The sequence below is a fragment of the Zootermopsis nevadensis genome, unplaced genomic scaffold (assembly GCF_977971745.1).
Source record: "Zootermopsis nevadensis isolate Lab colony 2312 unplaced genomic scaffold, Znev_1.0 Znev_ptg000050l, whole genome shotgun sequence".
Classification (NCBI taxonomy): domain Eukaryota; kingdom Metazoa; phylum Arthropoda; class Insecta; order Blattodea; family Termopsidae; genus Zootermopsis; species Zootermopsis nevadensis.
The window spans coordinates 4626548-4649517 of record NW_028259182.1 but is presented as its reverse complement, the minus strand read 5'-3'; the positions used below and the strand labels follow the sequence as shown (position 1 = coordinate 4649517).

Here is a 22970-nt window from a genome sequence, read left to right as displayed (position 1 = left end):
CAGCAGAAATAAGCATGAGAATAAATCAACGCGAAATGAAATTGGAAATTTCAAAGGCCTGTATTCCGCAAACCCTTGGACTGATATTGTCGTGACTTTCACATAACCTCGACCTATCTGTGACCTCAAATTGCCATGAGTATGGTCACCCTGATACCAACAGTTCAGCAGAAATAAGCATGAGAAAAAATCAACGCGAAATGAAATTGAAAATTTCAAAGGGCTCTATTCTGCAAACCCTTGGACTGATATTGTCGTGACTTTCACATGACCTCGACCTATCTGTGACCTCAAGTTGGCATGAGTATGGTCACCCTGATACCAACAGTTCAGCAGAAATATGCATGAGAAAAACTCAACGCGAAATAACCTTGAAAATTTCAAAGGCCTCTATTCTGCAAACCCTTGGACTGATATTGTCGTGCCTTTCACATGACCTCGACCTATCTGTGACCTCAAACTGGCATGAGTATGGTCACCCTGATACCAACAGTTCAGCAGAAATAAGCATGAGAATAAATCAACGCGAAATGACCTTGCAAATTTCAAAGGCCTCTATTCCGCAAACCCTTGGACTGATATTGTCGTGACCTTCACATAACCTCGACCTATCTGTGACCTCAAATTGCCATGAGTATGGTCACCCTGATACCAACAGTTCAGCAGAAATAAGCATGAGAAAAAATCAACGCGAAATGAAATTGAAAATTTCAAAGGCCTCTATTCCCCAAACACTTGGACTGATATTGTCGTGACCTTCACATAACCTCGACCTATCTGTGATCTCAAATTGCCATGAGTATCGTCACCCGGATACCAACAGTTCAGCAGAAATAAGCATGAGAAAAAATTAACGCGAAATGACCTTGAAAATTTCGAAGGCCTCTATTCTGCAAACCCTTGGACTGATATTGTAGTGACTTTCACATGACCTCGACCTATCTCTGACCTCAAATTGGCATGAGTATGGTCACCCTGATACCAACAGTTCAGCAGAAATAAGCATGAGAAAAAATCAACGCGAAATGAAATTGAAAATTTCAAAGGCCTCTATTCCGCAAACCCTTGGACTGATATTGTCGTTACTTTCACATACCCTCGACCTATCGGTGACCTCAAATTGCCATGAGTATGGTCACCCTGATACCAACAGTTCAGCAGAAATATGCATGAGAAAAAATCAACGCGAAATGACCTTGAAAATTTCAAAGGCCTCTATTCTGCAAACCCTTGGACTGATATTGTCGTGACTTTCACATAACCTCGACCTATCTGTGACCTCAAATTGCCATGAGTATGGTCACCCTGATACCAACAGTTCAGCAGAAATAAGCATGAGAAAAAATCAACGCGAAATGAAATTGGAAATTTCAAAGGCCTGTATTCCGCAAACCCTTGGACTGATATTGTCGTGACTTTCACATAACCTCGACCTATCTGTGACCTCAAATTGCCATGAGTATGGTCACCGTGATACCAACAGTTCAGCAGAAATAAGCATGAGAAAAAATTAACGCGAAATGAAATTGAAAATTTCAAAGGCCTGTATTCCGCAAACCCTTGGACTGATATTGTCGTGACTTTCACATGACCTCGACCTATCTGTGACCTCAAATTGCCATGAGTATGGTCACCCTGATACCAACAGTTCAGCAGAAATAAGCATGAGAAAAAATCAACGCGAAATGAAATTGAAAATTTTAAAGGCCTCTATTCCGCAAACCCTTGGACTGATATTGTCGTAACTTTCACATAACCTCGACCTATCTGTGATCTCAAATTGCCATGAGTATGGTCACCCTGATACCAACAGTTCAGCAGAAATAAGCATGAGATAAAATCAACGCGAAATGACCTTGAAAATTTCAAAGGCCTCTATTCTGCAAACCCTTGGACTGATATTGTCGTGACTTTCACATGACATCGACCTATCTGTGACCTCAAATTGGCATGAGTATGGTCACCCTGATACCAACAGTTCAGCAGAAATAAGCATGAGAAAAAATCAACGTGAAATGAAATTGAAAATTTCAAAGGCCTGTATTCCGCAAACCCTTCGACTGATATTGTCGTGACTTTCACATAACATCGACCTATCTGTGACCTCACATTGCCATGAGTATGGTCACCCTGATACCAACAGTTCAGCAGAAATAAGCATGAGAAAAAATCAACGCTAAATGACCTTGAAAATTTCAAAGGCCTCTATTCTGCAAACCCTTGGACTGATATTGTCGTGACTTTCACATAACCTCGACCTATCTGTGACCTCAAATTGCCATGAGTATGGTCACCCTGATACCAACAGTTCAGCAGAAATAAGCATGAGCAAAAATCAACGCGAAATGACCTTGAAAATTTCAAAGGCCCCTATTCTGCAAACCCTTGGACTGATATTGTCGTAACTTTCACATGACCTCGACCTATCTGTGACCACAAATTGCCATGAGTATGGTCACCCTGATACCAACAGTTCAGCAGAAATATGCATGAGAAAAAATCAACGCGAAATGAAATTGAAAATTTCAAAGGCCTCTATTCCGCAAACCCTTGGACTGATATTGTCGTGACCTTCACATAACCTCGATCTATCTGTGACCTCAAATTGCCATGAGTATGGTCACCCTGATACCAACAGTTCAGCAGAAATAAGCATGAGGAAAAAATCAACGCGAAATGACCTTGAAAATTTCAAAGGCCTCAATTCTGCAAACCCTTGGACTGATATTGTCGTGACCTTCACATAACCTCGATCTATCTGTGACCTCAAATTGCCATGAGTATGGTCACCCTGATATCAACAGTTCAGCAGAAATATGCATGAGAAAAAATTAACGCGAAATGACCTTGAAAATTTCAAAGGCCTCAATTCTGCAAACCCTTGGACTGATATTGTCGTGACCTTCACATGACCTCGACCTATCCGTGACCTCAAATTGACATGAGGATGGTCACTCAATTACCCAGAGTTCGGCAGAAACAAGCGAGACAAAACTACCAGACTACAGAAGACGGCCATTTTCGTACTCACCGCCGTGAGATAAGCAAATTACAGATAACAGGAAATAAAGCTCGACTTTCGGCACGGGCAACCTTGAAGTAGCCTGAGGTGGGTTCTCGTTTCCTCGTCGTGGCCACACGCAATGTAAGTTTTCCTTGTTGATGGAAAAAACAAGTCAGAAATTGAGGCTAGTATAATGATTTGCTAAAATTTCTAATTTGTCAGCAGCAAAACGTAAGAAGCCTTGATATTTCCGACGACAGTGTAAAAAATCAATTAACGTGTGAAAATTCCGTAATCTTTATGCGGGCCCGGGTCACACTATGGTGCTTTTTGGGTTGGGAATCTGAAACTATGACACGCAATTTTAATGAAAATAAGTTTTTAGGTGCCGGTTATGTTGAATGAATCTTAAGAAACGTGGACAGATCTCGCTCAAGACAGTCACAGACGCACTGGCGAGCTACTGGTAGCCACGTTCGGGGCCTCTGGTCATAACGCGTGCCAGTGTGAACCCAGCGGGAACAGGTTCTCAACTTCCCCGCCGCAAAACATCTTCCGACACTTGACTGATCGTCAGGGTCTATAACTGTCTTTGTGACGTAAGCTGTTTGCCGACTGTTGGCAATGATGTCACAGACTCCAGCAGGTTTATACTCCAGCTGGCAGAACCGACCCAGTCAAGTCGGCTACACTCGCCTTCCTTATCGCACGAATTGCGTAACAACAAACAGCGAAGGCCAAGCTGTTATATGGTTTTGCCCCCACGACAGATTTCAGCGAGACCTCCCTCCGTGTGTCATACGGAACGTTTTCATGCGAAACAGTGAACACTCGAGAACAATCTAAGGGGGGAAAGTAGAGAACTGATTTGTATCTGCGACATTACAGAACGAAATAGTAATTTATAGCATTTCCATTGTTGAAGAATTTCGATAACGTAATTAAGGTTTCCTGAACAGGCAATGAAACTTGTTGCAATAATGCACAGACATTTTCATGACAATCACAGTCTATACTAGTCACGGAGTTGGGCTATTGTTGACAAATTCTGTAGCAAACAAATACACGTCAGCTCGAACGGGAACACGAAATTTCCTCTCGCAGTTGAAGAAATTCACTGTGCAAATTCTCAACCACATTATTCGTTAAGATACGACGAAACACAGAATGAAAAACTTTCTAAGGCTAAGGTAAATGGGGATTTATTTCGAAGGCGTCCCTACCTCGTGCTCGGCGTGCATTGTGAGGGTAACCAACTGGTCCTGTAGCGTCCGTACTCTGCGCTCCGCCCCTGTTAATTCCTGGTGGAGCTTCGGTTCGTTGGACTTCGCGAGTTCGCTCCGGAGGGCGTCGACGTATCGTTGTTCCTTCTCGAGCATGAGTCTCAGCGTGTGGACGCGTTGGCATTCCATCTGTCGTCTCTTCTCGTGCTGAAAGACGGAAACAACTTCTGAGCAACGACGAGACACGCGGTCCACGTCCTGCTAAAGATTTTAAAGCATTTTAAAAATCGCTGGACACTAGGATATTAATTTATTCCGAGGCACATTCTGATTATAAAATAAAACTAAAATTTTAAAATAAGAGTACGGTACTTTTAAATTAATATCATTCGTTTGTTTTACAAAAAAAAATATATATATAAAATTTACGTAAAACAAAATATAAATTTTGATACGCGCATAAATTTAAAACGCTTTCGAAAATGCAGTGGTTTCGAAATTTTATAAAACTGTTCGTACACGGAATTCAAGGACATATTTACGACTATCCGTGGGCTATTGCATTGTCATATCGATATCGTGCGATTATCGATCTAATCGAATTATGCCGAATCACAACTATTAACAAATATATTAATGGTTACGTGACCATCCGATAACCTGTATAATGATAACCAATCATCTGAAGTTGAGCCAACTACCGAAACGTCACGTATACTAAATATACGTCAGACAACGGAGAATTCCTGACTTTTGTACTCAAAGATAAATGTGCGCGCCGAGTTCCTCACTGTCACATCACAAAGCTGTTAATAAACAAACTAAAACATGCTGTAGTCGGGGCAGAACTGTGCGATTCGCCTACGTAGAGACATCTTTTTGTGCTGATCGCAAAAGTACCTCAAACCAACCCCCCCCCAATCTGTAGTAGCACCCCCTGTCGGCTGTCCGCGATTTATCCGTCAAAATATATTCTCCAGCAACCTGGGAACGCGCCATCCAGTCTCGAAACCATTTTACAAAATATTTATTCTACGCGACACAGAAACTACGCCACTGGAAGTCAAAACATTCAGACGACAAAAATCTTCGTGGTTCGAAGGTCACAATGGTGGACACTGCACCTGGTACTTACAAAGTCTGCCATTACTGAGTTCATTCTGGTTTCACAACGCGATTTATTTCGCTACAACGACCTCTTGTGATTTTAAAGCAAACTAATTATGATCTTTGCCCCTAATTCACAAACTGATTCCCGAACAATGGGTATATCGGGTGAGTCATTAAGCAAATCAAATGACGTTTCGAAATATAAACCTTCACGCGTGTGAAAAATCTGATGATGTGGAGTATTTTTCCTCCAGTACTCTTTGCATTTATCGTACCGAGTGTGTAAGTTCCGTTCTGCAATCGCCCCTTCTACTTCGAAGACGCAGAGCATTTCATTGCAAAACAGCTATTTCTGTATTTCTCTCGCAGTTTCGTTTACAACTGCACGAAGTAGTTCGACTGGCTGACACGTCCGCCGCCACTATCATCGACACAGCAAAACAAATCACCAAGGATGAATCACGTTCACACTCTTCGTTAGCGTAATGTTTTCTGTCCGCCCATCACGTTCTTTGCAACAATGGGACCTAATGCCTCGTTCTTTAAACCAACAGATTCCCAACAATGGCCCCTTGCATCACATTCGCGCAATAACGACCTAATGGCATTCGTAGCACAACAATGGCAACAGACCACGTCAGTGCAACAACGACCTTCGAAACGTCACAAACTTCCTGGGTCAGTACAAAATAAGTTTTAAAGCATCCATTTCAATATTAACCTCCCAATTTTTTTCTCAAATGTATTTAATTTTCCCCCAGCAAAATTCTATAAACCTAAGCCATTGCTTCTACTATTCGCGCACGTCCGGCTTGAAGGCTCCGCCGGTACTTACGTCAACCGGTAGAGGACTCGTAATGCGGTCGGTAGTTCGGGATGGTGCAGAATGGTGATGCTGCAGTGGACGGGCGTGGAGGCTGGGTGACGTCATCGTGGTGCTGGTCAGTCGTTGGCCGTACACTGGCTTCTGCTGAACCGTCAGGACCACCTGCGTCGAGGCTACACACAAAACATCGCGACATTAAAACGATAAATCAAAGTAGAGACGAGTGGAACACCTGCTGAAAATACAGACACAGCTCTAACCTTATTCACAAATAACCGCAAGATGGCGTCTATTAGCACGACCGCTCTAACGACACGGAACTGCGAAACTAAAAGCTTCGCCAATTATCACGACGCCGACAGCGAATTTTATGTTTTTCGTAATTACTCAGCAGATATCATCGCACTGCGGTGAAATTCTGAACGGTCTGCTAAAACACGTATTTATAACTCTTTTTATGAACGTTTAATCAACTCTTCACTTTACATGAAGCGATCTTATGGCTCGCCTACATTACGGCATCGAAATCAATAACAACATGGCGCTCACGCGAACTTCTAAAATTGATACAAGGCTCATAAAAGTAAATTTCAGAATAAAAGCAACTCAAACAGAAAAAAAAATATATATATAAAAATCATCCAATCGAGATTTAGTCTCCATGAGTAAAGATGGCTGCCTTCTGGGATAACGCGCGGTGTATTCTGGCATTATTTTACCGACGTTTCAGTGGTGCCTGCCTGGTGATGGAGGCACCAAATACCTCTGAAACGTCGGTAACGTACTAGAATGCATAACGCATCAACACAGAAGCCAGCCATATTTAAATTCGCCTCCGTGAGAACACGAAATTTAATCGGTTTCCACGAATCGTTGGTTAGCTCCGCCTCGAATGTAAACAATGGTTCATCGTTCAACAAGAACATTCACACATTCGTAAGACTGTCACAATAAACGAGTAATGGTCTATTTTTGGAAGAAGAAGGAGAAAAACCCCCGCAGAAAGGTCGTTTTCGCTAGTCAAGACTAAAGCTTCCGTTTTTTTTAAATACGCGACAATCGAAATGTAAAATATCGATATTCACAAAGAGATATATCGATGTGTACGACCGCGATTCGATTCTCGGCAGCGGCAGACACTTCTGTCATCGTCATTATGACTCCGGGACCCATCTAATCTCGCCGTTCGCGAGTGTTTCGTTGCCGCGTATATCGAAACCGCGTTAACCGAAGTTAAGAGCTTATGGGAAAAATGTGGTTAGGGGAACCAAAGACACGCGAAACATGACACTTAATACGCATAATTATTCATAAAAAAACGTGAAAATAAAAGTGCGAATGCTTACGACGTAGGTGATTGTGGCTGGAGGATTTTCTCAGAGTGCAAGGAAAACATCGAAGTGGTTCACGGACGACTGAAAATTTCGCTTTCACGTGTTAATTAACGACTGGGTCTCTAGAGCCAGAGCCCCCCCCCCCTAAAACCACGTCTCACATTGCCACATCCCCGCTAAATTGCATGTCTTTCGAGTGATCTACTTGGAAGAACCGGTTGATTCATTCACCGTATCAACTTCCGCACAATTACGTGTACAAGTGCATCGGAAAACATCAGAAAATGATAACAAGCGAAACGTGCATTGCGGGAAGTCACGTGATCTCACAGCAGGCCGTCAGTTGTCTGGTAATGAGATTAAGATCTATTAAAACACGGCCCACGGGGTCTTCAAGTGTTAAGAGCGGAGGAATCTCTTCAGCAAACTTCCTGACTGAAGATTGAGACTGTGAGTTAGTCACAACATTTTCGCCCCCCCGCCAAAAAAAACAGCAGATCCAGCGACACGCGGCTGGAAAGTAAACTAATCGAAAATGTAGTTAGGATCCGCCAACTCCTGGCGGGAAATGAGGCTGGATGAAGGTAGACAAACATTTTTAAAAACCTGTACAATAAATAGCACTATATTTTTCACGGAGGAGAAACTTCCAACAGAATCCTCGTGGCTTCGTCCAGGATTTTACATTACCAATCAAAACGTCAAATCAAATGTCAGGCCAAACTGAATTCCAAAGGAAATGTTAACGAATACGTCAGAACAGGATTAAAATACCAACTTTCAAGGAATAGGAAAAAAAAACTTCCCCGGGCGGACACCGCGGTCATGAACTTTCCCTGCGACATGAGAGTGACGTTCGGTTCTGTCATCGAGGGGCTGCATATAGACCGACGTGCAGCCAAGTCAGTCGACATAGCGTGGCCGTCGTCGAGCGTTTGAAATTCATGACACGACACACGATGTGCATTTAATTCAGATTTTTGGAGCCACCGACCGTAGAAACACTCACTCAGGGTCAGACCAATACCGAGCACGTAAGAAAAACTACTGACGTATCACGACGCACGTCGGAAAGTTACGACCGTCCACACTGGGGGTCATACACTCACGACACGACGCCTTAAAAGTTCCGTGTCGTCTTATAAATAATCAAATCTTTCTCTGTCCTGGTTCAGCATCGACTAAAACAAAACTTCTGAGGGACCCCTCGTCTCTGAACATAGATCGCCTCAGGGAAATCTCCCTGACGATGGAAGCTACAAACACCTCCGAAACGTCGGACAACTTTTGACAGATTACAAGGTGCAAACTCACAAGACAGTAAACCTTCCCTTCAAGTCTAGTATCCTTCTTTAAAAAAATGTTTGAAAGACTTACCGATAAGTTCAATATCCTTTAAATTTGACGGACGTTGCTTTACTAAATAACAAGATGGTTTTAAATTTTCGTTTAATTTGTTTAATTCATGAAACCAGGGCCTTCTGAATACTAAGCCAACATGTTAACCACCTCGGCGGCCATTACAGGTGAAAAACCAACAAACGTGGACGAAGTTCAAATCAACGTAACGTAGTTTTCAAGGTGGGGAGCGTGTTCCAAAAACGTCGGTCTCTGGCAACTACAATTTTTGAGGATACACCCAAGTGATTTAGAACATCGCACCACACACACACACACACACAAAAATACACCCATCCGCTGTACGACGAACAAGGCACAACGGGCTTTAAAACCTCATCCTGTCGAGATAACCGAACACCTCCTAAAGCTTATCTTCGTAACCATGGCTCTGACAATCCGGGACAACGCGAACTCTGAACAGGCAGATTATCACCCTGGCGATTGGAACAATAAATGACTATCAACACGGAGAGAAATCTTCAGATGTCAAATGATTGCAAAACCAATACAAAGAATACAAATGATAATAAGCTCGTAAAATGTTTTCCACTTGTCTTAGCTTCAGAGTGACTATTTACACTACTTAAACCTTTACGAAATAATAATAAGGCCTTCCTCACTTGTTGAAACCTTACAAACTCCGTGTCTGAACCATTTAAATGAGCAGCTCATCTAAATAATAATTAAGAATTCGGTCCGTACCGAAAAGAGAACACAACACTTCACCATTACGAAGCTCAAATGGTCAGCTGTTCCCACGAAATTAAACACAAATTTTTTTTAACATCGCAAAACTCAAAAAAAAAAAAATGTTCGCGCGACGAACAAAAAAAACTACATCGACGAGCCGAGGGGCGGCGACCCCCTGCAAAACCATCTCGTACAATCCGACTGCAAAACCTTTAGAACCCTCGACGAATAAATTGTTTTCGTTGGCTCTCAATGTAAACAGGGATTAATCAGTTCATCTTTGTGATGGTGAAGTGTAACGTTTTCTTTGCGGTACGGACTGAATTGATAAATATTTATACGAGATTCCCCGTCAAATGGTTTGTTTCCGGTCACAACCACACACGATCAGGAAAATAAAAGTTGTCTTTCAAACTCTTGTCTCAATAACCTCTACACAGCAATGACTCGACAGTTTATTTTTCAACTTTAAAATATGTCGCCTCGGAGGTCACGTTCATTTCAAGCGGGAAAACTCTCTCTCTCTCTCGCTGCGAGAAAAAAAAATTTGAACATCCGAATGAAATACAGAATGTCTTAATTTTAACCAAAGTTCTTCTCTTAAAGAATAAAGGTCCTTTAAAAGTTAAAAAAAATATATTTAATCCTACACGTCATTGAGAGTCCAATTTCGCGCATTCACACATTCTCGTCAACCTGACATCACCTCGGCCTTAAATAAATCTCCAATATTTTTAGACCAAGAAAAAGATGACAAGGCACGACAGAATGATTAAAAAACACGCAAAAAAATTACGACGTTCAAAAATCGATTAATCGTAAGATGATCTTGAGTCAAATCAGAGTAAAATCACGACAGACCTGCGGATAACTTGTATTCGCTAATATGGAGAGCGTAATAATTAATACAAGATGTAAACACCACCTTTTAACATTCAATTCCTTCTTGAACCTTCTGCCACCAAAAACACTGGTCTCATTGCTTTTTGTGTTACACCAAGAGACTATTTTAACACGAGAACACAACCTTCGATCACAATTTCGATTTCACGACAACTCACACATCTCACAGAACATCCGAGCTCATACACCCGAGTAAACAAACGTTTCGTGAGCGTACAATGCAGAGTTCAACTTCGTTCGAAAGGCGGACGAATGTATCGGGGACATTTTCCCAGCAGTATCAAAGCGTTATTACGCCTGACACCAAGGCAACCAGAGCAACCATCAAACTATCCGACCCGTGAGAGACTACCCAGAGCGAGAGAGACCGCACGTCATCTGAACAACACCTGGGCCATCCTCCCCTCTCCCCTTCGCAGTGGAGCGGTCGAGGGTACACCCGGAGGGAAAAAGTCACAACACATGTATTCGCCAGAGATAAAAATAGTTCTCATGCCGCTTAATTTCGATGTATGTTCTCATCGCTGCATGTCGCCGGTCCATTCTCTCTTTAAGAGATGTTCTGCACAGATCCACCTTCGAACAGTAATTCCTCGACTCACCTCCCATGAAGTTAGGGTTTGTCGGTTTTTAAAAACCGAGTTTTTTTTGGATAAATTTGTAAAATTCGAAAACCGGTTTTGGATACTAGAATTAATATGTAAAAATTAATTAATTAATTAAAAACGTTAACATTTTGACTTGAAATCGCCTCGGGCACAAATATATTGTAGTAAGACTACAAAGAACAAAGAATTTGGATTTATTATTTGATGCCCTGAAAACGATAAAACCAAGTTCTGTAGCCAGTGAGAGAGTATTTTCTATTTCAGGCAATTTTGTATCTAGAATAAGAACAAGATTAGGTAATCGTTCGGTGTATATTTTATGTTTTTTTGAAATCATATTTCCTGAAGAAAAATACTAAATGAAATAAAAATTTATAATTTATATTTTGTACGGATTTTAGTTTTTTATTTGGTTTTGTATGTAGTATATTTTATTTTGTTATATTTTTGTAGTTCCATAAATATTAAACTGAAAATTTTTAAAATAAGTATAAATATTATTTACTATTTTAATTAAATTTTGTTTTTGTTTTTTTGTAAAAATTCGAAAACCGGTTTTTTTTCAAAAGTCGGTTTTTTGTATAAACCCTACATGAAGCCAATTCCTAAATTCCTTTCTTTCATATTTCTTAGATTTACACACGAAAATTCTCAGTTTAAAACTTAAAAATTAATTTCGAGCAAAATAATTCTTCAAGTACCTAAATTCGAAACACGGACATAACATGAACCTCGGTGTTGATTTAAAATGCAATTAAAATATCTGGAGAAGCCAAGTTCCAATCCCGGTACGGTCAAAAGATTTTTCTCTTAGTCTCCGCCTCCGTTCCCTGGAGATAAAAGCGGCCGGAACGTGTATCCGGCAACTTACACCGGATACTAAATTTCTGATTTAGTGTCAGAAAACACTGACACGTCTCAACAATTCCGACCTTACATAAAAATTGTACCTTATAAAAAAAAAGCTGGATAATAATTTCTTCGAAAATTACTGCTATATAATTATTAATTACCCCTTTTTCAAAAGGACACCTACGTAAAAGCTGTGTCCTTCCAAACACCACAGTTAACTTTCGTGCCTAAGGAAATGTGTTTTAAGTCTGTGGATCTTAGGATAGAAAAGGTTCTTCATCCTACTCAAAATAAATTCTACCAAACGTGGTCAATGCTCGATGATTTCCAACTTCAACTCTAGGTTCAGGAGCACGTATTTCAATCAGCCTACGTTCAATAACCCCCCCGATCTGCATTTAACAGCTGATTGAGACAATCCTTCCTCCCACTGACAGAATCTGTCAGAAACCCTTAGCGCCGAGACTCCGATACGCAAAACACATTCTTCTGTCCACTTTCCATTTGTTTCAAGTTCATTGTCTTCATTCGTCTTCCAAGTACTTATTTGTGCGAGAGATCGATTATTTTCTTTTCCCCCTCCCCCTCAGAGTTCTGGACCGAATTCTGCAACCACCGTAACTCTTTGCCTTACGACTTTCTTAGTAACGAGACAATTCCAAACTCTGGGAAAGACAGAATCAGAACGGAACCCACAATTTCCTGTAATATCACCCAGTCCGCCCGGAAAACGGTCGTGTCGCGACGTTTCGGAGCCTTCCTTAAATCCATCATCAGGTACTGTGACAGAGATATAGTCTCTGAAACGTCGGAAATTCGCTTCAGACCTAGAATGTCGGGAACCTTGACACCGCGTGGGGAAATCAAGGCATTGTGTTACACGGCAGCTTCAGAAAATGCCTGAACACGCAACGTCGACGTCTTGGCTTTTGACATTTGAGAGCTGGGGGCGTTCCTGGAACTTCGGGGCGGAGTATAAGCGAAGTCTTGTACGCTTTCCGCCATGTTCCAGCTCTCACACGCGTTGCAACTAAGCACACAATCGCTTCCTTACCACACGTCAACGTTCTGCAAATGTCACCTTGCGGGGGCGGGGGAGGCGACTAAAAGATAAATCTGGTGCCTGAGAGGGGCATAAATTCTGAGGCCGGACCTCGAGAAGGCGTGGAGTCCAAAAAAAAAAAATTACAAAATGCAAGAAACCGACAGCCGGACGGACATATTTAAATGTTGCGAAGACTCGAGGAAGCTCCTGAGGAAGGCAAATCCCCCACACAGGGCTGTCGAGCCAATGACGAAGATGATGATACTATACGCATCAGCATCACGCCCCGGCCGGATTTACCCCCGGGACAGGAACCCGGTACCCACTGGACAAGAGCCTGGGTGGGCCCCAGAGCCGATCTGGATGCAGAGGCTATATGAAAAAGTCTCTGCCCCTGTCGGGGATCGAACTCCGGTCGTCAAGCCCGGAGCCATTCACTATACTGACAGCTAAGCCGGCACTGGCATGTGCTGCCCTGAAAATGGTAGTAACAAACACCTCCGAAACATCGGTAAACTTCTATCAGACTACAAGGTGCGACAACCTGAAGACAGCCATCTTCAAGCTCGCCGCCCTGAGAACATGAAATCCCACTTATCCGTAGATGTTTCGCTGTTTTCCTCCATCACTCCAAGGAAATGTTACGACAGACAGTAGACATGACCTTGTAAACTGGAACAGGACCGTCTCCATTCATCAGATTCATCGTTCACTAACCATCCAACCGTCTGACGTCACAACGTGCGTGTAGTTCATCGAGAATAGTTTTAAATAAATGAAGAATCAATCACATTCTCCGTATGTTTAATTTACATTTGATGTGAAATGTGTTTCTGACGTCCGATTCACAAAGCACCAGTCAGCACGTGGAACGAATATAATCTGACGTATTTATTCCTGGCTTATCAGCGGGTGATGGTAACCAAAGCTCGCAAAGGAACCGACGTAAAGAACGCCTGTCTGCCCGATCATAAATGCGGAGAACATTTCAAATTACAGCACACCCTCCTCCAACGCGGATTCGGTTATACGCGGAAACTTCCGTACAACGCGGTCTGCCACACAGACACACTGACCTGCATACGAAAAGTAGGCGTTACCACAGCTGAATGAGAGAGGTAAAGACGTTTCGGGTTTCGCGCATGCGTGCGACCAACTTGGTCTGTTTTATCCAGCGCATGTAAGAGCGAAAATATTAAGCTCAAACGTCGTTCAGCGCCCTCTTCGTCCGTAAACATCGTGTAACCCCGTCTACGCTGTGACCGTGTTAACTCGTATTCGTTTTCCTTACGAAACTTTTATAAGACTGCCTTGTCCTAACATTCGTCTTAAACTTCTGATGATATTTTATAAAACTACGCAGTTCGTTCGTGAATAAATATCATTCAGTTTCCTTCATGGGTTTTTTTTCCGCGTTCCCGTATCCCCACTAATCCCATATAACATTAAGTTCGTACAACGCGGTTTCACTAAACGCGATATCGACGAAGGTTTATTGTATCACATCCTAGTCAAATGACCGTAGTTTCAAAAAGTTGAACATCAAATACAGTTTTCATTTGGATTTTTCTATTAAATCACGTCATATCAACCACATGCACTGTTCCTTCTAGCCTTGAATAATTCGCGAGGGATGTCGAAAGTTGGAAAGATTTTGTATATTTTATTTACTTTTTCACATTTAACGACGCTGCCAACAGCATTGGCCTACGAGCTATTTCGAACACATAATCTTTCTGGATATGTAGGCTTATTCATCGCCCTGATGATGGAGGCAGCAAGGACATCCGAAACGTCGGTAAACTTCTACCAGACAACCCAGAAGAAATTCACTAAGCCAATCTTTTGTCACTCTCAGGACACTGGGACCACAGAACATTTTGATGACGCAAGATCCCAGCTGTGACGGACAAAACACCTCCCCTACCTCTGCGACCAATGACAGGGCGAGGAAAACGTCCGAAGCAGCTGCTCGGGGCAGCAAACCGCCCTTAAACGGGGTCGCACTGAAAAAGGACGACTGAAACTGGGTGGTCACCGAAGCGATAAAATGGGGGAACAAGTGGGGTCGAAACTGTACCATTACAATAATAACCCAATCATCCCCTATTCAAACATCCCTCGAATGTCCCACCCCAACAAATCCCACGTAAAAAATGGCTTCACAACATGAGTCAGCATCACACATGGGTCACCTGGCGTTCGGCGCTAGAGAGCATCATTAAACAATCCAAGCATAAACACGAAGATGTCTGTCTTCTGGGTAGCTTCACAGAAGTTTACCGACGTTTCGGAGGTCCTTGCCGCCTCCTTCATCAGGGCGATGATTGATGGAGTCAGAAAATTATGTGGCTGTGGGAGATTTTCGGCTCCAAAACGCAAAATTTCACACCAGGTCACTTACCTTTGATGAGTCCCACCACGTCCGTGTGCGTTGACTGCATAACGTTCACGCCGTTGACCTGGGACAGAGAAAAACAATTAATTACGTCTCTCGAGAGTTAACAAATTCCCTGTGACGTAGGCGACCCGGTAGGCAAATGATCGCAGGAACTACTCGGACGGGTTGCATCAAACCTGAGGGAAAAGGGGCTGAACGCGACGGACACTTGCAACACCCGATATAACAGATTTTTTCCTGTGATTTCGATACAATTTATTTTTTTTGATAAACAGACTGGAAAGGGATGCGTGACCCTGCGATCACCACGCACATCTGGCGTGCGTCCTTCTGTGAAACGTAGGCGCGTATCGTTCGATGCTGTTTGACCTGAGCTAACGACAGCATCGATAAACAAACAACACATAAAATAAAAATATCGAAGTATCGACAAGGATATCGAATGAATTCCTTTCGAGACTGAAAAATATGCCGACTCCGCCCACATCTCGTACCAAAACCGTCTCCTTTCATGAATAAACCAACCAAACAAAAGAGTCGAAACTTTTCTAAAAAAAAACAGATGCAACGCTATTTATATAAAAAAAATGTGGAGTATCACTTGCCAAAATGCTCTCTCCACACCATTCGCTTATCAGAACGAAGAAAAACCACGAAAATGCTTACGACAGGCGGTGAATCAAACTCACGTCCTCGTAAATACGAATTAGTACCGCCAACCACCGCAGGGGTACGCTCCGTGCCTCAAGAACTGAATTCGTGCGTTGCGCGCGCACCACACGCAAAGCAATAGCACGCCGTGGCCTCCCTGCCATCTCAAGACACGAATTACGTAAAGGAATGAACGCCTAAGGCCAAATCTGCAAACATTTCACTCAATTGTGTACTATAACCTCAAATCTCACGACAAAATTCACGTAAATCACTCAACCTTTAACTACGTCATTTCCAATTACTTGAGATGACACGCCATTTAAAAAAAAATTACGGTGTCGTGGCGAAAAATCCACTTCCAGCACGCGACATCATTAAACCAACTATTAACCCTTTGAAGCCGAAGATCGTCTGAATATTATTTATGAATTCAGTCCGTACCGCGAAGAAAACACTACACCTCACCATTACGAAAATCAGCTGGTTAACCCTTTGAAGCCGAAGCTCGTCTTCATAATATTTACGAATCCAGACCGTACCGCGAAGAAAACACATCACTTAACCATTAGAAGTCGAATCAGGCGGTACCACATAAGATTTAACATCCCGGTCAAAGCCTTAATTATAGAAATACACTCAGTTCTCCACACACATAGAGATAGTGAGTGTGTGTGCAGGAGTAGGTTATGTTACACTGCATAACATGGTGCATAGACTCCCATCGACAAAAGACACTCAACATGCGAAACAAATACACGAACCACGCATGCAGTGCACATTGTCTCAGAATCTGAAATATTGCGACACAGCTGGATTGGTTCACGTATGTAAGCCACGCCCACTGAGAGAGCAGACCAAAACGTCTTCGCATTTCACGAAAAAGAAAGTTACGATGCACGGATTGTCGGACAATATGTAATAACTGATATTGGAGTAAATACGACGGAGCTCGAAGCTGGCCACTCATCTCTACTGCCCAAGGGTGGAATTGAGTGTCTTCCTTCACGGAACGGTGGTTAAGAACACCGACATTTTGAACCAGACTGTAGCAAATCACGATTTCCTCACAAGGAGTTGTATGGTCTGGTAGAAGTCGCCCTGACCTCCGAAACGTCGGTAAACTTCTACCTTGTTTATAAGATAGTGTAGTTGCGTCATATTGTGACTTATTAAATTAAAATTAATTATTTGGTTTTAACGTCAAATCACGATGTATTTAAAATAAGATAATTAAAATATCATTCTGTGTTCCATATCGAATAATCGATTTACAATTGGAACAGAATGATATTTTAATTATTTTAATTATCTTATTTTGAATACATTGTGATTTGACGGAAAAACCAAATAATTAATTTTAATTCTACCTTGTTTATACGAAGTTACTACACCATGATTCGTGATCATATAAACAGAACCAATCCACCTGTAAATGAGATTTAAGGAAAGTAAAGTTTAAATACCTTGATTATTTTATCGCCACTGTGCAAACCTGACCTCTCAGCCGCCCCACCTGCGGAAAAAGGTGCAAAAATAACACCAACTATGAAACAAAAAAAAACATAAGATAACAGAAATGTGATTCATACAAGACGTCAAATCTACGCTACGTGCACACAGAGACACTTCCGGGGGAAGAAATGGCGAGAACGAGAGAAAAAAATGGCATTTAAAGACTTGTCCAGGAACTTACTAGCTTCTAGAGGGCGCTGCTGACGTAATCGACATCTGGTCAAACTATACGTCTCGCGCCTTCCTGATTTGTGCAAGGCGAGAGCCACGTGACGAGATACTGTGAAAAATGGTAATGAAATTCTGGTTCTGTAACACGCGGGAAATTGTTTCAGACCACCTGAGCGACTGGTAAGTTCTAAAGATCGACCTTGCTCCATCGAGTGAGTCTGTAAAGCAACTTTTAAAAACTTTTAAATACTGTCGAAAGACGTCACCTTTAGTAAACTTACAGAATACATAAAAAAAATAAAATCAATCCCGCTACTCGCCACGTAGGCGCTCAGGGGGAGAGCGGTATTATAGCTCTTACTCGTTCTCAACATCGGCACTAGATGGGGTGAGTGTTTAGTGCCGAGATTCGGACGCAGAGGCTAGAAGAGAATACGCTCTGACTCTGTCGGGGATCGAATCCCGTTCGTCCAGCCAGTCGTCAGTCACAAAACCGACTGAGCTATCCACCATGACAAAATATACACACACACGTTTTTATCTACAAAAAATATTCAGAATTTAAACACTAATCTCGGCTGTTTTTAACACCGCAGCGACAATGAAACGACCGCGTTTTCTTTTAGGTACGACAAGCGAATTCTCTCGAGAGCCTGCATTTCTCGTTCTGGTGCCATTTCCAGAAGTGTATCTGTCACTGGTCTCACAAAATAAACATCGATGGACAACGCGAGAGGCCAGGTAGTCCACTCACCTTCTTTCACAGACTGCACATAGACGGGTTTATCTCCGGAAACTTTCATCCCGTAGCCATTGTCATCCTTGTGAACAATCACGGTCACAAATGGAATCTGGTGGGACTGCGTTGTAGCCCCACCCCCGTCCATTTGCGAATTCGCCGAAATCGGTCTGGAGCCAGCGGCGCGGCGGAAGGAAGGACCATTCGCCAGTCCAGTTCCGCCCGTCGGTCTGGAACAAACGTTGGCGGTAAGGATACAAGCAAAGTGGCGACCGAGGTCACAGCGTCGCAACGCAAACAGCAGATTCCACACCGGCTAGTGAACACTGCTCCTAACTCGCTGCGTAGCAACGCTTTTCGCACGATAAGAAGGGTAAAGTCCTTTCGTGGCCTTGAAACATGCAATTTGGTGACGGATCCTATAAGTGCTAGGATGTTGCTTCGTCAAGTCCACGGGTCTTCAACCCACGGCCAGGGCCGGATGCGGCCTACGATAGCTCTTAACGGGGTCCCTTCAACGTATCTCCAAGTAAGGCCGGTCCTATTAAATGATTATAATTCAGTCCGTACCGCAAAGAAAACACTACACTTCACCTTTACAAAGATCAAGTGGTTAACGCTGTTTAAGGAAATAATGGACATTTATTCTGATAATTAACCATTTGAAGCCAAAGCTCGTCTAAGTAACATTTAATATAATTCAGTCCGTACCGCAAAGAAAACACTACACTTCACCATTACAAAGATCAAGTGGTTAACGCTGTTTAAGGAAATAATGGACATTTATTCTGATAATTAACCATTTGAAGCCAAAGCTCGTCTAAGTAACATTTAATATAATTCAGTCCGTACCGCAAAGAAAACACTACACCTCACCATTACAAAGATCAAGTGGTTAACGCTGTTTAAGGAAATAATGGACATTTATTCTGATAATTAACCATTTGAAGCAAAAGCTCGTCGAAATATTATTTAAGAATTGAGTCCGTACCGCGAAGAAGACACTACACTTCACCATTACGAAGATCAACTAGTTAACGCTGTTTAAGGAAATAATGGACATTTATTCTGATAATTAACCATTTGAAGCCGAAGCTCGTCTAAGTAACATTTAATATAATTCAGTTCGTACCGCGAAGAAAACACAACGCCTCACCATTACAAAGATCAAGTGGTTAACGCTGTTTAAGGAAATAATGGACATTTATTCTGATAATTAACCATTTGAAGCAAAAGCTCGTCGAAATATTATTTAAGAACTGAGTCCGTACCGCGAAGAAAACACTACACTTCACCATTACGAAGATCAACTAGTTAACGCTGTTTAAGGAAATAATGGACATTTATTCTGATAATTAACCCTTTGAAGCCGAAGCTCGTCTAAGTAACATTTAATATAATTCAGTCCGTACCGCGAAGAAAACACAACGCCTCACCATTACAAAGATCAAATAGTTAACGCTGTTTAAGGAAACGCAGAGGTACCGACTGTCACCGCTGTTGCTGCTGCCATCTCGCCACCCACGGCGCAGCCATAATCCTTACGAGACCAATGAGTAAGGACAGGGGAAAGCCCGCGTGCCGCAGGGAGTGGGTGAAATACCACGGACAAGCAAAGTTTCTCCTCGCCGTCTGCCATCTTCGTGCCCAAGACGTAGGTTCCGTAACACACACAGTCACTTTTATTCTGTTATTAACTCTACTCGTACGTGTTTTGGTATTTTTTCTGACTGTTTGTTATGAATTTCCACACTTTTTCTGCTCAAATGTTTCGAATTCTGCATGTGTTTCTGCTACATTCACACATAATTTTTCTTGAATGACGAGTCCAATTCGAGCGATGTCGCTTCTGGCAGTTGTAACTTCACTTCTTTTCTATTCCTCGTTTATTCCTCACTCGTTTAAAAGCATAAATAGCAGAAATGTCCACCTCCTCATACCCTCCGTTTCTCCTCTCCCGTTACTCAAACTAGGACGAGGAGCGAGTAGGCGAGACTCGATTTTCCTCCACCTTCCATTGTGATAATCTAGACACAATCTATGACAAAAGTACTTTGAATGAATGACGTAACAATTCAGTGTACTGGGATCAGAATCAAACATGATAAAAAATAGTGATTCATTTTGATGGTACAATAAGACAAAGGCTACTACAAAAGGTTTCTGCTTACTTCAAAAAAAAATCTGCGTACTTAAGCAACGTTGAGTAAGAAAAAATTTTCTATCAATATATAAGCCGAACTACTGAAATCTTTAGCTCAATTTTATTCCTCAGGCAGTAAATTCTATTGCATAATTCAGGTTAGGTTAGGTTAGGTTAGGTTAGCTTAGGTTAGGTTAGTTTAGTTTAGTTTAGTTTAGGTTAGGTTAGGTTAGCTTAGCTTAGCTTAGCTTAGGTTAGGTTAGGTTAGCTTAGCTTAGCTTAGCTTAGGTTAGGTTAGTTTAGTTTAGGTTAGGTTAGTTTAGGCTAGGTTAGGTTAGGTTGAACATTAACACATGCTTCAGTGACGAAGAGTGAGTAAGGGTCACACAGTGACATAATAATTCCCTTCAGTGCCAAATCGTTCCACAGCGTTAACTCATTTTGAAGCCTGATTCTAACAATCACATATATATACATGAATGGGCCATGGTCTATTTTACAGAAGTCTGGCTGGACTGGTAGGAGCTTATAGAGACGGCGGCTGACAAATAATTCTGAAAATTCCGGCTCAATATGTGCGACCATAATGATTGGTCTGGGGTAGGATCGAATAGCGACCTCCCAAGTACAGAGCTCACACAAATTACGATTCTCATTGCAATCTTGTTCCCACATGTCTTGCTTATTTTCTATTACAGTGGATGTGGTAGCCTTGGAAACACTCTCCTGATTACATAAGACATCCCACTGTCTCCACCATGACCGACAACGTTGCGGAAATATCCTTCAAAACTCCTTTCAGTCTTGAAAAGGACATCAGGTGCAACAATATTCAGTTCTGTGACATGGGATAAGACTTTGTGATCATCGAACAGTGGTGTCTGCTTCAGGCCAAAAACTAAGGGCTCACCAACCTGGACTTCGCACCTTTTGGAGATTTTAAGTTTTACTCTGCTTTAACTTCTGTAAATTGTTTATAATAAATGTCTACATATTCAACACAAACTTCGCTGCCTTGTAACTGAAAATTCATCCCAGAATTCTTTTATCACCAAAAAATTATCAATACCACAATCAGCCACGGTACAACTAGGTCGTACATCAATTACATTTACATTTATTTTGTGAACAAAAGCATTTGTGTACTGCAACATGAGAAATAAAAGCATCCAACCGTATCACAAAATGAAACGCGATCACATCCGAGGTGTTCTGATATTGCAAAATCTATCATATTCAACCCAATATTATCGGCGCTCACTAACACCACTCAGATCTAATTCTCTCTATTGCTACTCTATAAAAATATTCTGCTAACATACTAATGACATTTTCCAAAATATTCATGTGCTATAGAAGCACATTCTTTATCTTTTAAGTTGTATTATCAGTAAGTATTATGAGTCCATCTTTAGAAAATTCTACCTTCTTATTGTTACGTCTTATTTACTAAAATTTAAAGCCAACTCTTTTACTGACAAGGGTTCAAGAAATACAACTTAAAAAATCCACCCACCAACACTGTTATACCTCATACCGACTTCTGGTTAACTTGCATCTAATGAAATTTATAAGGAAACACATAAAACAACTAACATCAAAAATTATCTGATTGCATTCTCAAAATCTACATGACAGTCTATATTCCAGTTCTTAAGTCTATTTGGTAAACAAATTTCAAAACTTCAAGTTTGGAGCAGGGCCGTTCACACCTCTCCCAAAGTCTCATCTACTGTAGAATAATTCTAAGACTTTCTACAAAGAAATGGCTACCACTTCTAACATAAACAAACCCTAATCTATCAAAAAACCTCAAAGACACTAAAGTTTGCAGAAGAAATCAAAGAAACATTTGCATATCACAAAAAAATAAAATATTCCTGACATACAAAAGTCTACCATTTGTTATTTTGCAAGTGGCAAGCTAAACCTTTCATTATTCTAATGAACAAACCCACTACATCACTTTGTACTAATGCAAAACTCCTTTGAGGAGAAGTTTACATTAATGTAATAAAGTCTGAACTACAGATTGGATCATGAACATAATAATTCATTTTTAAAAGAGAACAGTTAAAAGTCGCCCCTTCATTTCCATTCGCTTTCCATCAAAACATATTGTAAAAACCCACATGTTTCTCATTTTAAGGTCCAGATTAATGTAAATCACAACCAAGTCTAAAACATTATACACTACGCGGTGGCATAAATCACCACATCTCCCGCCTTACACCCCAACAGCAGTCAACTTATCCACACAACTCCCTTTACACTCCAGTGTGTACTGCGGATTTGATTACAGTACGAAAACTTTGACAAACGCAACACTTCGTTTCTTTGTAGTCGTACCATTT

General features: G+C 41.6%; 1 protein-coding gene across 9 annotated transcripts in view; it reads right to left on the bottom strand.

Moving 5' to 3' along the window:
* RhoGEF2 (Rho guanine nucleotide exchange factor 2) overlaps positions 1-22970 on the bottom strand; it is a 141256-nt gene that overhangs the window by 117986 nt on the left and 300 nt on the right. For 8 of the 9 annotated variants that reach the window (XM_087360928.1, XM_087360929.1, XM_087360931.1 and 5 more), the window contains exons 2-6: positions 18489-18703; positions 17515-17564; positions 15401-15458; positions 6173-6336; positions 4228-4434 (exon numbers count right to left, since the gene is read on the bottom strand). In XM_087360928.1, the coding sequence (XP_087217054.1) occupies positions 4228-4434; positions 6173-6336; positions 15401-15458; positions 17515-17564; positions 18489-18703 (694 nt within the window). Of the gene's footprint in view, positions 1-4227; positions 4435-6172; positions 6337-10513; positions 10816-15400; positions 15459-17514; positions 17565-18488; positions 18704-22970 lie in introns of those variants that run through there. The other variant, XM_087360937.1, reaches the window with a different exon arrangement.